The sequence below is a fragment of the Penicillium robsamsonii genome, assembly GCF_028829455.1.
Source record: "Penicillium robsamsonii strain IBT 29466 chromosome Unknown utg000001l_segment0_segment0, whole genome shotgun sequence".
NCBI lineage: Eukaryota > Fungi > Ascomycota > Eurotiomycetes > Eurotiales > Aspergillaceae > Penicillium > Penicillium robsamsonii.
Genome location: NW_026643219.1, coordinates 4,986,900 through 4,999,650, shown reverse-complemented (window position 1 = coordinate 4,999,650; position 12,751 = coordinate 4,986,900). Strand labels below are relative to the sequence as shown.

The 12,751-nt window shown below is 47.2% G+C and overlaps 4 protein-coding genes across 4 annotated transcripts; 1 reads left to right on the top strand and 3 right to left on the bottom strand.

Moving 5' to 3' along the window:
• Positions 1 to 249: 249 nt before the first annotated feature.
• N7447_001965 (uncharacterized protein) lies at positions 250 to 2,280 on the bottom strand (the record flags this gene model as incomplete). Its single annotated transcript, XM_057226241.1, has 3 exons — positions 250 to 1,325; positions 1,378 to 1,480; positions 1,540 to 2,280. 3 exons carry the CDS (start codon positions 2,278 to 2,280, stop codon positions 250 to 252), a joined length of 1,920 nt encoding a protein of 639 aa, XP_057090257.1.
• Positions 2,281 to 4,719: 2,439 nt separating this feature from the next.
• On the bottom strand, positions 4,720 to 5,786 carry N7447_001964 (uncharacterized protein; the record flags this gene model as incomplete). The annotated part of the gene is made up of 5 exons (XM_057226240.1): positions 4,720 to 4,833; positions 4,897 to 4,995; positions 5,063 to 5,272; positions 5,349 to 5,583; positions 5,716 to 5,786. The coding sequence occupies 5 exons, from the start codon at positions 5,784 to 5,786 to the stop codon at positions 4,720 to 4,722; spliced, it is 729 nt and encodes a 242-aa protein (XP_057090256.1).
• Positions 5,787 to 8,922: 3,136 nt separating this feature from the next.
• N7447_001963 (uncharacterized protein) lies at positions 8,923 to 10,679 on the bottom strand (the record flags this gene model as incomplete). Its single annotated transcript, XM_057226239.1, has 2 exons — positions 8,923 to 10,624; positions 10,675 to 10,679. The coding sequence occupies 2 exons, from the start codon at positions 10,677 to 10,679 to the stop codon at positions 8,923 to 8,925; spliced, it is 1,707 nt and encodes a 568-aa protein (XP_057090255.1).
• Positions 10,680 to 11,481: 802 nt separating this feature from the next.
• Positions 11,482 to 12,516, top strand: N7447_001962 (uncharacterized protein; the record flags this gene model as incomplete). Its single annotated transcript, XM_057226238.1, has 2 exons — positions 11,482 to 11,511; positions 11,566 to 12,516. The coding sequence occupies 2 exons, from the start codon at positions 11,482 to 11,484 to the stop codon at positions 12,514 to 12,516; spliced, it is 981 nt and encodes a 326-aa protein (XP_057090254.1).
• Positions 12,517 to 12,751: the final 235 nt, after the last annotated feature.

The following is a 12,751-nucleotide window of genomic DNA, read 5'->3' as shown; positions in this document are numbered from 1 at the left end:
AATCTCACATGTATTCGGATCAGAACAGAACATCAATCATGGAGATATCGTCAGTCATGCACAACCCCAGAAAGAAGGGGTATATTCGTATCCATGCAACGCCAAAAGAATCAGAATCAGAATCAGAATCAAGATCAAGATCAAGATCAAAAGTTGAAATCGAGAGCCAAAAGAACAATAAAAATGACCTTGACATGCAATGATCGCCAGAAAAAAACCAAACACATCAAAACATAGACCAAACACACCTCAACGGTATGCATACTTGTCATACTTATCATACCAAGGCCCAGACCCCCCATTCTGCCCACTTCCACGATAGTACTCATCTTCACTACCCCGACTACCGCGATGATACCTGCGCACATCATCCTCAGACAGATTCGCAGTAGGCGACTCGGTGTATCCCAAATCATGTGCCGACAGCCCCGCATATCTCGCCGAATGATCACGACTGTGCAAATCACCCTCCGAATGCCTATAGTCACCACCACCGCGGTGCTTCACACCCTGTGACGAGCTGCGGGAGTCATGCGAGAACCGCTTATCAGCAGAATGGCCAGATCCCGAGTGTGAGTACTGCAGGTCGCGGTCATAGGACTCGGGCAAGCGGTGTGCTGGAGTTGGCTCCGATGCCGATGCCGGTCCCTTGTAGGTAGAGTCTGAGGCTCGGGGCGTGGCGAAGGAGTCCTCGTGGCTGCGACTCGAGCCTGATTCTTCGTAGACTTTGCCGACACCTGGATTGGCGCTGTACGGCTTGCGTTCGCGCTCGATTGGCACTGAGGGGATGGGTTCGTCTTCGTCGTCTGTGACGACGGTCGAGACCGGTCTTGGTTGTGGTTGTTGGGCTGATCTTGGGGTCGAACCGGTGGGGCGGGGTCGGCCTCGCTCGTATGAGTGGGTTCGCTCTGTGGGTGATGCGGTTGTGGTGGATGATCGGGTCGGTCGGGTGGTGGATTGATTGCGTTCTTCCGGGGTGATGTACGGTAGATCGACGCCGCAGTGGACCATCAGACGGTCCTCGATGTCTTCTCTGATTGCGATATCTCCGACTTCTGGGAAGAGACGGCGTGGGATTTCCTTTGGGAAACGCTCTTTCTTGTCGTCTGGGTTGTTGATGGGCATGTTGAGGACTGCTTTTTGGAGCCGCTCGTATTCGCGCCCTGGGTTTGCGAGTATCATCAAGGTTGCCCAGGTCTCGAAGCCTTTGGGTGTTAGGCCTGGGATATCTGGGCGTTTTTCTATATCATCTTGGATGAGATGATGTTCGACCTTGATTTCGCGGAATAGACGGGATATCGAAGATGTACGGTCGTCGAAGATGTCTAAATATTGAGTCAGAACATGACATGTCAATGAACGGATCAAACCACTTACCTTGCCATGGATAAGGGTCATTGGGATCATGAGTATCACGGTAGAATTTTTGCAGCTTGTGAGGGGGAATGACCAGAGTGTTTCCCGGCGGATAGTCCTCAATCTACCCAAGTCAGCCATCAAAATCCATCGTATATCAGAACGGACAAAAGCTCCACATACCAGATGAACCGCAATTCCGCGTAAGAATTGGCCAAGCCTCTTCGTCGGCTTACCATCTTCAAACAACTTCCCCCAAATTCGCTCCAGAGTAGTCATCTCCGTAACTGTGGCGTCCCGATCTGGAGGCTTGGGGCGCTCCGCCTTGTGATGGCTATGATGACTCCGGTCACTACTCTGACTCGATGTAGAATTGCATCTTTCCACAAGGGGATCAGGCGTAGGTTTGGGGCTGAGACGACTATCACTAGCGTAGCCGGAGACGTTTGGCTGGAAATTCACAGTATGGATATTGTCGGCCGAACTGGGAGGGGGGATTGAACTGCTTCGCAGAGGGGGTACGGCAGGAGGCTCTGCGTTTGGCTGCAAAGAGGCCTCCTTTTGCCATGGTGGCTGTTGTGATTGTGAACGGGGCGGGGGCGCACCCGATCCTTGTAGGTTGTCTAACCCAGTTGTCTTGAGCTGCTGAATCACCGTTGCTGTGATTTGCGATATAACTTCCGGGGAGAGGTAGCCTGTGGATCCACTATTGTGAAATGCGGAGCTCACTGCGTCGTCTATATGCCCAGTGCTGTTTGGGGAGGAGCGCTGGGATCCCGGGTAGCTGTATGACTCTGGGGTTGAGCCTGGGGCCGAACCAGCCCACGGCGCCTGTGGCTGCGGCATATTCAGGTGGGTTTGTTCGTGGTAGGACGGATATGGAGGTGTTTGCGAGTATCCATATTCGTTTGGATCTGGGTTCATTTTGCCCGTTTGATGTGTATTCCTGGCGTAATTTCCATCGTAGGCCATACGGGGGTCTCGGGTGGTTAGATGTGGCTGGGCTGCTTTAAAGGAATTTGGAGAAGTTCTAGAAAGAAGAAGTGCAGATCTGGGAGAGGTTACGAATTACCAATATTATGGTGGAGGGGGACTAGTGGGGGGGGGCGAGTGAAACGTTGTGGCGATCACATCGTCAGTGGAAGACAAATTTTAAGATTCTCTTTGTACTCCCCTCGACGTCACCTTGTTCTTATATTAGCCCTTTGTTATATTAAAGTCCCACAGATGTTCTATCATATTGCTAGACTGAGTCAGAGCGACACGATCGGCAGACTAATAGAGCATGCATATCGCAGTGCATAGCACCCACGGACTTGGGTCCTATTGGCTTTTATTGCCAAAGTTGGCCATCTTTGTGGTTTCCTAGGCTACTGTGGCGTAATTAATTGATTGAATAATATTTCCAACCAACTGAATATCTAAATTATTCCAGTCCTATATCGCTAAGCAGGGAGGCCATATAAACCAGCTATCTTGCTTTGATATAATTGACTAGATGATTATGAAATCATAGAAACTTTCCATTAGGATGATACTTGAAAGACAGAGCGAGCGATGAGTCCTCAAAACCAATAGAGCCAATATCCCCAGTGGTCGCTATGCACTGCGATACATGCATATTCCATGCGATGTGTGCATTACAGTTTCCCTTGCACCTATCAGAGTTGAGAAGGGCATTGTTTCAAAAAATGATCTATGTCATTGCCAGCTATCGGCTGGGATCCGACGGTCGGCTCCGATCGACAGATCAGAGTATTATTATAGTCTTGGGGATTGTCTATATATTCTGTAGTGCTACCCTCTTCTCCATTCTCACATTATGATTCATCACCATTGGGAAGCCACAAGTTTACCAACTCCAAATACAAGTTGTCCCTATGGCCATTCCTACCGAGATAGCTGGAACATCCCTAAATAATAAAGTCGAACTACAAGCTGATTTATAGTGGGTCGACGGAACCACCGATGTCATAACCATGGCGCTATTGCCTCCCGGGAAGGAACATAAAAACTTGGATTGGTACCTATGTACAATATATATACTTCGTTATAAAGACATATCCTATCGGTAAATTCTATGTAGCCTGGTCAGCAATAAACCTGAAAAGAGACAATAATTCGCACACATCTTCAAGAGTTATCGGGAAAGGAATTATATTGAGCCATCTCGATTATCGTACGAGGAAAACAGAAAGTATCACAATTTTCGGGGACAGTGAACAAAGGTGACACTTATATAATGTTTGCACCCACGCGATCCTACCTAGTCAGATCCTCGCCTTAGCTCAGGTCTCCAGGCTCCAGGATACACTACGGTTCCCCACATAACAAGTTCTCTCCAGATAGATATACGAGAACCCCCGGATCCTCGTTAGCATGAATAAACGTCAGCAGGCAGTCCAGCAGGTATGTACAGTACGAGTACCTTTGCATATTTCCGATATGCTTGACGTTGGCAATATTACAGGAGTGGCGCCCTACACTGCGAGACTGCAAAACTACGAGACTGCGGGATGGCTCGGATGGAATGGAGCATAAATCATCATGGATGCTGATACCGTTCATGCTATAACAGGCCTGCTGTCTCTTAAGTTCTATTAGCTGTTTGAAGAATCTAAAGTGGGAGATTGTTTGTTTAGGTTGATAAGGATTTGTCCTTCACCCCTCAGGCATCTACAATCTAGGAAGAGGTTATCAAGAGTAGTATGTCCACGTTACAATCTGAATATAGTCCGATTTCTGTCAATGTAGCTTACTTAGGCCACTCACCCCTAAGCTCACCTGGGCAGCTCATACCTAGTCAGTGAATCTGGGCGCTCAGTTTTACTCGGTTTTACTCGGTTTTACTCTGTAAGCAAAAAACGGCAAGGTCTGAGCACAAAAACGGACAGGGAAACCCAAAAAGTGGATAGAGGTCTTCGTAAAACATAGTCAACCCTAGGACTATAGAAAAGGAAGCGAAAACAACAACCTTGGAAAGTAGACAGGGTTATGTCAGGCGCGGACTGAGAAGTCCACCCCACCCTGTAGATAAAAGCCTCGTCACTCAGAATATGAATAAGGCATTTGCCAGACATAAGGCTAGAATCACTAGAAACTCACCTCCCCTGAAGAAAAAGGGAAAAGTGCGTCTGTAGACAGGGGGGTATCATGGGTAGACGCAGGAGTCAAGCCTTGTGCATGCAAAGTCGAACGACAAACTAGGTGTGCTGTAGAGATAAAATAAGATAATGATGAAGAGCAAGCCGTGGAGTGCAATACTAGGCGTGGCCCAACAGCCAAACTGCTCATAAATAGAAGCATCGTCAATCATAAACCGAGTGTTGTCCATAGGAAAAGCAGATATGGTGTTGAAAGCAATCAGAGAAACCTTCCTCCTTTCCAAGGAGTGCCATCATCAGCCTTGCGGGTACCAGGTGCCCAGCCTGGGGCGGGCTCGGGGTAGGGAACAGGCTGCTGGCGAGGACGGTGCGCCTATAAGATACAAAGTTCTGTTAACAGTCCATTTAGATATATTGTTGGAATAAAGTCACCCACCTTTACTTTTGCAAAGCCACCCCGGTTCGCATTACTATCACTATCCGAGGAATCGTCACGCAGGACAAGAGCTTGCTCGATACCACGCTCCAGGCTCTCCTATAATAGAAGTATATACATGAGTAACCAAGACTTGGCCAGAGCTGATGTAGTTCTGATCACTTACCGGCTGACCCAGAGAGTCAGAGAGATTGACAGACTCAGGGCGTCCCGCAGACCCAGACAGAGCCACAGATCCAGAGTGGGCTGCAGATTCAGAGTTGAGTTCATCTTCCTCCTTCTCTTCCTTTTTCTCAGCCACAGCTTTGTCCGTGATTGCAAGAGGTTGATCGATAGGATCAAGGGACATCTGGTAGTTTATGCAGGGCTGGCAGACCTATGGAGACCAACCAAGTGTTAGAAGCAGTGAAAATGTATGCTTTCACGGCCGAGGAGAATAAAAAAGGACATACCGGATTCTCGCGATTCCGTTGGTTTCTAGCAAATTGGTCGATGGCACGGTAGTGACCACAATGATGACACAGCTCCTCACAAACCTGAGCATTCGTGCATGGGCCACACTTAGCAACCTGCTGGTCACGGATGTTGCTGTAGCCAAGATCGAACATTGCCTGGCGGAGGTAGTTGAGCTGATTGTTCGAGTACTGTGACTTCGGGCGACGCCGCTTGCAGACGCAGCATTTGATTCTATAACAGTGAGCAGGTAAAGATCAAGACGGATAAAGGATACTGACTCGTTTGGAATCGGCATTCGGTCCACGCTATCGATACTTGGTTAGCGACTATCTGGCTTCTTAGAATGAGATTTGGTTAACTGACGCCTCTCTGATTTCTTGTGTGTACCCTCGTGCAAACGGACTCAAGGGGGCTCGTCTCCGTCGCTGGGGCATGGCCAAATGGTATTTCAGAAAGGCAAAAAACTCATGTAAGGAAATAACATAGATTCGCGGGATGCTTCACAGGGTGGGTGTAGTGTCTGACGGCAAGAGAAGAAGAGAAACGGAGATGGAAAGACTGTCAGTTTATACCGACAGGGGAGGCACAATGAGGAAGCTGCGTGGGTTGGTTTTTCCGAAAGTGAGAGTTTTGGACTGGCCACTTCAATCACCTCGTATTTGCTTTTCTATCACAAGCATTGTTTTTCTTGTTCTTTTGGTTTGAAGATCTGCCAGCAAGAAGGACTGAAGACCTAGAAGAGAAAATGATGACAGGAAGAGATGGTCAGTTCAGGGTAGTAGTATTAACTCTGAAGTAGGTAGATATATATAATAGCTGAGCACACAGGTGAGCATGTAGGTACCATGCAGATCCAATCAAAGCTATCAACAAACAATATAAAGGGCATTGTGTGCCGGAAAGCAAACACGCAAAACAAATGAAGGCCTTGGACCTCGAGTCTATTGCTCGGGGAAATAGACACTGCCAAAATGAACCTCTTGCAAAGCGTCTAAAACGAGTAACATCAAATTACCATTCATTCTCACCTCACTTCAAGGCACCACATTTTACACTGTCTTTTATATGTTTTGCGGCTAATTCTTTATCATTCTAGTGACAACACTAATGAGAATAGGAAATATCGAAAAAGGTATATGAACGGTCTATATGAGGAGACACCGAAACGGTCTTCCAAAGCATTACCGAAAACCCCGAAAACGATATGAACCGGCCACATCAGCCGCCGACCAGTTTTTGGTATTATGTCTATAAAAAAGCAAACATATAGCATGATAAGGTTGCCTTGAACATTACTAATTATTCTTTAGTAGGGCAATGACAGAGATAGTAAACAAACCTCTTACAGCACCTCCAAAAAGGAGTGACATTAGACCAAATAGCAGTCTCACCCTACCCCAAGGCGCCCACATGTCAAACTACTCTATTTTTCTTCTCGAAAATCATAGAAGAAGCGGAGAAAATCCCTAAATAAAAGCAGAATTGATATTTCCTGCATCCACTATAGGGGCATTCCCTAATTCAAACAGGAGCTAGTAATTTCAAACCAAACTGGACCAGTAAAACTGACCTCAGGAGCATGACGCTGATTCGAGGCTTTTTACCCTCAAGTGTGATTCCTTACTTACCTTAGGCTGTAGGTTATAGTAGGTTATATGTACATGTAAGAAAACAATATTGGAAACTGCGTATACTAACTAACAGTTTACTCCTTCTAGTTATTATATATCTCACTATACAAGACTCCCGTTATAGTCAAAATTCTAACACAAGACCTCGTCGGAGGCGATTTGCCAACATATTACCTAGCATATGAAGAAGCTGCAAGGTAGGTAGCTTTGAGTAGGAAGTGAAGAGATGCTTATCAATGATGAAGAAAGTGCAAAGCAGATTATAGAGAAAATGGTTATATGTAGTGTTTCTTATGCCTCCCCTAGCAATAGATAGATAGCCTTGCCCCTTCATGGGCTACTGGCGGAGGGAAGGAAGAGAAAGAAGAATCATTGTTCTTCAATCTAGCAAAAAGTAGGGTATTTATACCCTGGTATCTTACAAACAATCTGCTCAGTCTGCAAGCAAATAATCCTGGGATGGTCTAATGTTCAACACCCCTTCAAGGTCATATATCAATTTCTTCTTCTTCTCCCTCTCTACACAGAACCATTTATCCCACCGAGCATCACCTTCATCGGGAGAAGCCTTACAAAATCGCAACCATACTTAATTTTTTTTTGACGGCGACTTTGTTTAAGACGATGCCTAGGGAGGACTAGCACCGCCAATGTGAGACTACGAACAATTCCTTACGCCTCTACGACCCGAGCTGGAGCTGAAAACAGGAGCCAGGACGAGGGCAGGCCCCCAGGAATATTACATACCTTCGGCATTCTAGCATTGCCCTGGGATTATGCTAGGGCCAGTACCAATCCTAGATCGCGCGCTGGTACGTCAATATAGATCCCTATGTTCGGAACTCACGGGGCAAACTATAAGGTCTACAGCTATGTGCGCACATAGTTGTGCTGAGAAAAAAGAGTGACACACACTATTACTACTTGCAAATTGTTTGAAATGCAAACGGCTTAGAGATCTGTCCCATGTGTGCAATAATTCCTGAGGCATCCATGGTCCCAACAGACCCCGGGTACTTCACCCTCAGTAATTACTGGCCCAGTTTACCCAGATAACGTATAACCGTGGAGTGTAAATTTTTCAACGAACAGCCCGTTTGGCGCAGTGGTAGTCGCGCATCACTTGTATAATTAATACTAAGATCATGATGAGGTCTCTGGTTCAATCCCGGAAATGGGCTTTCTTTTTTTTCTCCCCCCAAGAGGGAGCGTCCAGTAAGGAAGCGTCAGTAGAATGAAAATGGAAAAGATTTTCGGCCTAAAATCTCGACTATGTAGCGTAGATCTATAGTGCGATCATTATTTCGCTATATTGTACGGAGTACAATCAAAGATGACACGGTGAATGGGAGGCCAGAAACGACCGCCTTTGACGCCGTTTTCGGGAGGGGAGCCATTTTCGGCTCTTCTGTTAACCGTTCTGCTTCCCCAAGTTTCTATAGATATAGACTGGTTAGACTCATTGAATTAGGAGGCAAGGGAGCTCCAACAGCTGATGAGTATTTATTTAGTAACAGATTTCGAATCTGTACGGTGTGTCCCGATCTACGTGATCGCATCCTTCGTTTGTTTCCTTTGTTCTTTGTTTGCTACTATTCCTATTCGGGTAATGGCATACTTGCTAATTAGGAAAGAGTTTGTTTGCTTGCTGGGATAGCTTCTGCTATAAGATCCTTTGGAATTTACCACTTGCTTCCCCTCTCTCTCCTTCCTCCTTACCTTTGCTTATCTACTTTGAATGCTCTCTTTCTCGTTGAATGAACTGGCACGTAACATGGAGAAACTGCATGGAGAAACTGTATGCTTATTCCTATCAAAGGGGATGGACGGAGGGAGGAAGAAAAAAGAGAGTTATTTACAGCTCTCCATGGTGATATCAAAAAATAGGTGCGGTCACTGCGTGCGTGTTTAATCCCCCGGGCCACCCAACAATGATCAATCATGAACAACATCCAGCTTTTGCTACCGCGGAAGTTCGACAGAAGCACGAAACATTGACTGGAACATCAGCAGATGCCAAGGCAATATCCCGTGCAGGGTGAATGAAAGCAGCCTCCTGCGTCTTTCCAAGGCGAATGAAGCACTCGTATAAGCCATGCAATCCCCAAACATTATTGAGTTTTGCCTTGCGCCGAGGATAGTCAAGAGAGAAGCCAAGGTCTTCCTTGAACAGGGTTTCTGCTTCTTCGACACGTCCCTGCTCAAGGAGTAGGCCACCGAGCGCATGGCGGACTGGCTGCATCCAGGCAGGGGGGTCAGTGTACGCGAGCGCGTCCTCGCGCACAATGGCTTCCCGAAGGGAACGGAACGCCGTCTCAATATTTCCCTTCCGATATTCTAATTCACCAGCAAGCATAGCAGAGCTAACTGCGAGAACATCTTCCTCCTTGCAAGGAATGCTGTTGAGTCGGGAGCTAGGAACGGCCCTACGCGCCGTTTCAAACTCCTTCTGGGCGGCTTCGGCTTCTGCAATTCGTCCAAGTGCGCTAAATGCAAGCCCGCGAGTATAATGAATGATGGCTGTAGTTGCGCAATATGTATCGCGATCGGTGGGAAATTCAAGGTCAAGAATCTCTTCCCAGCGACCAAAGCGCACTAGCACGTGTGCCTCACTTCCCACGAAGCTCTCGATGAAGTCTGCCATTGGGGGACTTTTAATGGATAGCAGGTTCGGATCAATGATCTGTTTGAGCTTTTCTGCTGCGGACATCGCGTCTGCGAATCGGCCAGACATCATAGCGGAATACAATTTTGCACAAACGTAATGCACCCGGTAGGCCGCATACATAGTGATACCCGTCTCTCGGGCAAAGTAGATGTCGTCGGCAAGCATCGCTTCATGGTTAGAGTCGATACCACGGCGATAGTCACCGACAGCAGCATCAATATGCGTCGGCATGTGCAACATATGCGAAGCGTGCGGAACCATGCCACGTAGCCGATCCGCAGCCGGCAGAGCCAATTCTGGAAATGGTGACATCTCCATCATGTGTATGTGTAAATGACAGATTGCTGGATGGTTGCGACCGGTAGTTTGCAGTTGCAGCTCAATCACTTCGCGAGCCTCAACTGTGTGATCCCCGGTTGGTTTACCGGTGTTCAAGTCCCACAGCCCGCGCGGAGTGATACACATAAGCGATTCCGCAAATAGCGCAGCCACGTCCACATCATCTCTGAACTGATGATAGGTAGAGCGCATCGCGTCCGCATAAGCGCGGTCGAAAGGGCCCAGATCCTCGGGGATGTCATCAACTGGTGGGAAACGAGCGCCGATCGCCCCGATCAACGCTTGTTCGACTGGTGTGGCCTGGCTCGCTAACTTGGACGCTCGGACGAGGGTATCCTTGACCTTCTTGATAGAAGCCTGACGGTCCTCTGGGTCAAAATATCTCCACGCCTTGTTGTAGTTGGGCCCAGTCGCATACGCAATTCCCCAGAGCGCCATAACGCAATTGGAATCGCTTTCGGCAGCTCGTTCAAAGCATCGGACCGCTTCGCTATGGTTGAAAGAATGAGCCCATATCAACCCGCGATTGAACCACAATTGAGTTTCCGCTGACGAAGTGGTCACTGGTCGACGATACGAACCAAGGTCATAATATGCCTCTTCCTCAGCTTTGGCGGGATGATTGGATTGATTTCTAATGGAGTGTTAGAGCACAGTTGATGTTACAGATTTCAAGAGACTCACTGCATATTGGAAGTATCAAAGTTAGCGGATTTCGTCATAACTCTAGGGTCAGCAGATTAATGTAGTTACGCGGGAGTTAGGGTCAAGTTATATATCCAAGGATGGGGAATGCTTTATCAGCCACACATGGATCCATCATCCCCGCAAGTGATTTGCAAAAAGACAGCCAGGCACGTGCATCTCTGCGATCCGAGCACGGGCGGGATACCGAGCAGGATCCATGGTTACATATCCCCGGGGCAGGGATTAACAATCGAATAGAGATACTCCGAGATACCCGGTAAGTTTACACTTTCATGAACTTCCTTCAACCTTTACTAAAACAAAACCCATTTATCTAGGTACATAGGGCACGCTTAGGAGGAAGTGTCTTGGCTAGAGACTAAGACAAGTGTATAAAAGCTAGAAGGTCAGACACACAAAATATTTACGTTACGTTCATTTGTTGTGCTGACACGTTACGGACCCACTGTGGCGTTTACCCTGTCTCAAAATGGCTAGCATTCCCGCCAAGACTAGATATTGGGAATCCAACTATAACACTGGTAGAACATGTCTGATACTTTGTTTTTGACTCCAAGATCAAGGTGAAAATTTTACATCGCAACGGAGAATTGGAGTTACGTTTTGCTGAAGGTAAAATAGGCCGGTAGAATTGAAGAAGATTTCCAATTTCTTTCTCTTAGGTGCGCGTTCTCTCCCAAATTGGGGTCTGGGTGGTAAGAGCAGCGGCTCACGCAACACTTGAAGTCAGTCAATATTTTACCAGGGTGATTTCTGGCCGACGAGGCTTAACCCTTGATTGATATGTACCTTCCAGCAGAGATAATTGACCTGGTATGATTTGTACTAATCCAGCCCTGCGCCACTACTGAACAATTCTTTTGGCAGATTACGTTTTATGTCGAGATCGGCACTTCGCAATCTTCTTTAAAGACGTCGACTTCTCGAGCATTTCGAATAGTGAACAACTATAACCGGAGGAATCTGGCTAAACTCCGCTTGGTCAACAAAAGCTTTTGTCATAGTGCCTCAGCCCGTCTTTTCCGACATATTTTAGCCCTAGCCGGTTCATTGTACCACACCAGGCACTTTCCATCCTTAGGAAAGCTGGTGGGCCTTTCCAACAGCCCGTATGCCCAGCATGTGCGTCAAGTCGATATTGGATACGGTTCCTTCCCATGTTCGATAGAGGAGGTTATATCATACACGGAGGACCTTGCCGGCTTGCTGTCTTCATGCTTGCGTCAATTTCCCAATCTCAAAGCTCTCGACTTCCGTGGTCCGTCATTCACGTTCTTGCCCTATGATAAGACGAAAGCATCGATCGACTCGATGCTCATGTCGTTATGCTACGTGCCTCTGCCCAACTTGACAGAACTTGAACTTCAGTTACCGATGACGAATGATTTTGCTCCATTGTTTGCCGAGAATATCAGCACATTGCGGATACCGATTGAACAGACTCTCAGCCGCCTTCACTATCTTGGATTGCACGTCTATGCGCAAACAAACCAGCAATCCTGTGCAGCCCACTTGTTGAACATTGTGAAGCTTTCAACAAGCCTGACTTCCCTCTCGCTCAGCAGCACAAACTACCTAAGTATTGATCGTCTGAAGCTCGGCTCAACGGTTCGCCTACGGTTTTTGTCCCTGCACAAAGTGAAAATTTCATCTCGAAATCTCGTCAATATTATTGAGCAATGCAGCGAGTCAATGCAGTATATCGAGTTAAGGCACGTGAAGCTCGAGGCTGGAACATGGAGAGAGATTCTGTCCGCAATAGATAGTTTACCGCACCTATATGACTTTGACATATCCGTTGGCGAAACTCCCATGTGAAACGTGGGGTTTCATTCAGTCCCGACAACATTCTTCACTGCAGAGAATGTACAGGATCCCGGGTCGTTTTGGCTTGGTCATGTTACATTTCAAAACCTCAAAGGATATAAATGGAACGAGCAGTGGCGCGGCATTTCAGCCGTTGAACACGGCCCTGCTTTGTATGGCATTGAAGATCAAACGTGGGAGAATTGAAAGATAGCTTGTCCCCAATGGATGGTTTACTCTATTTATA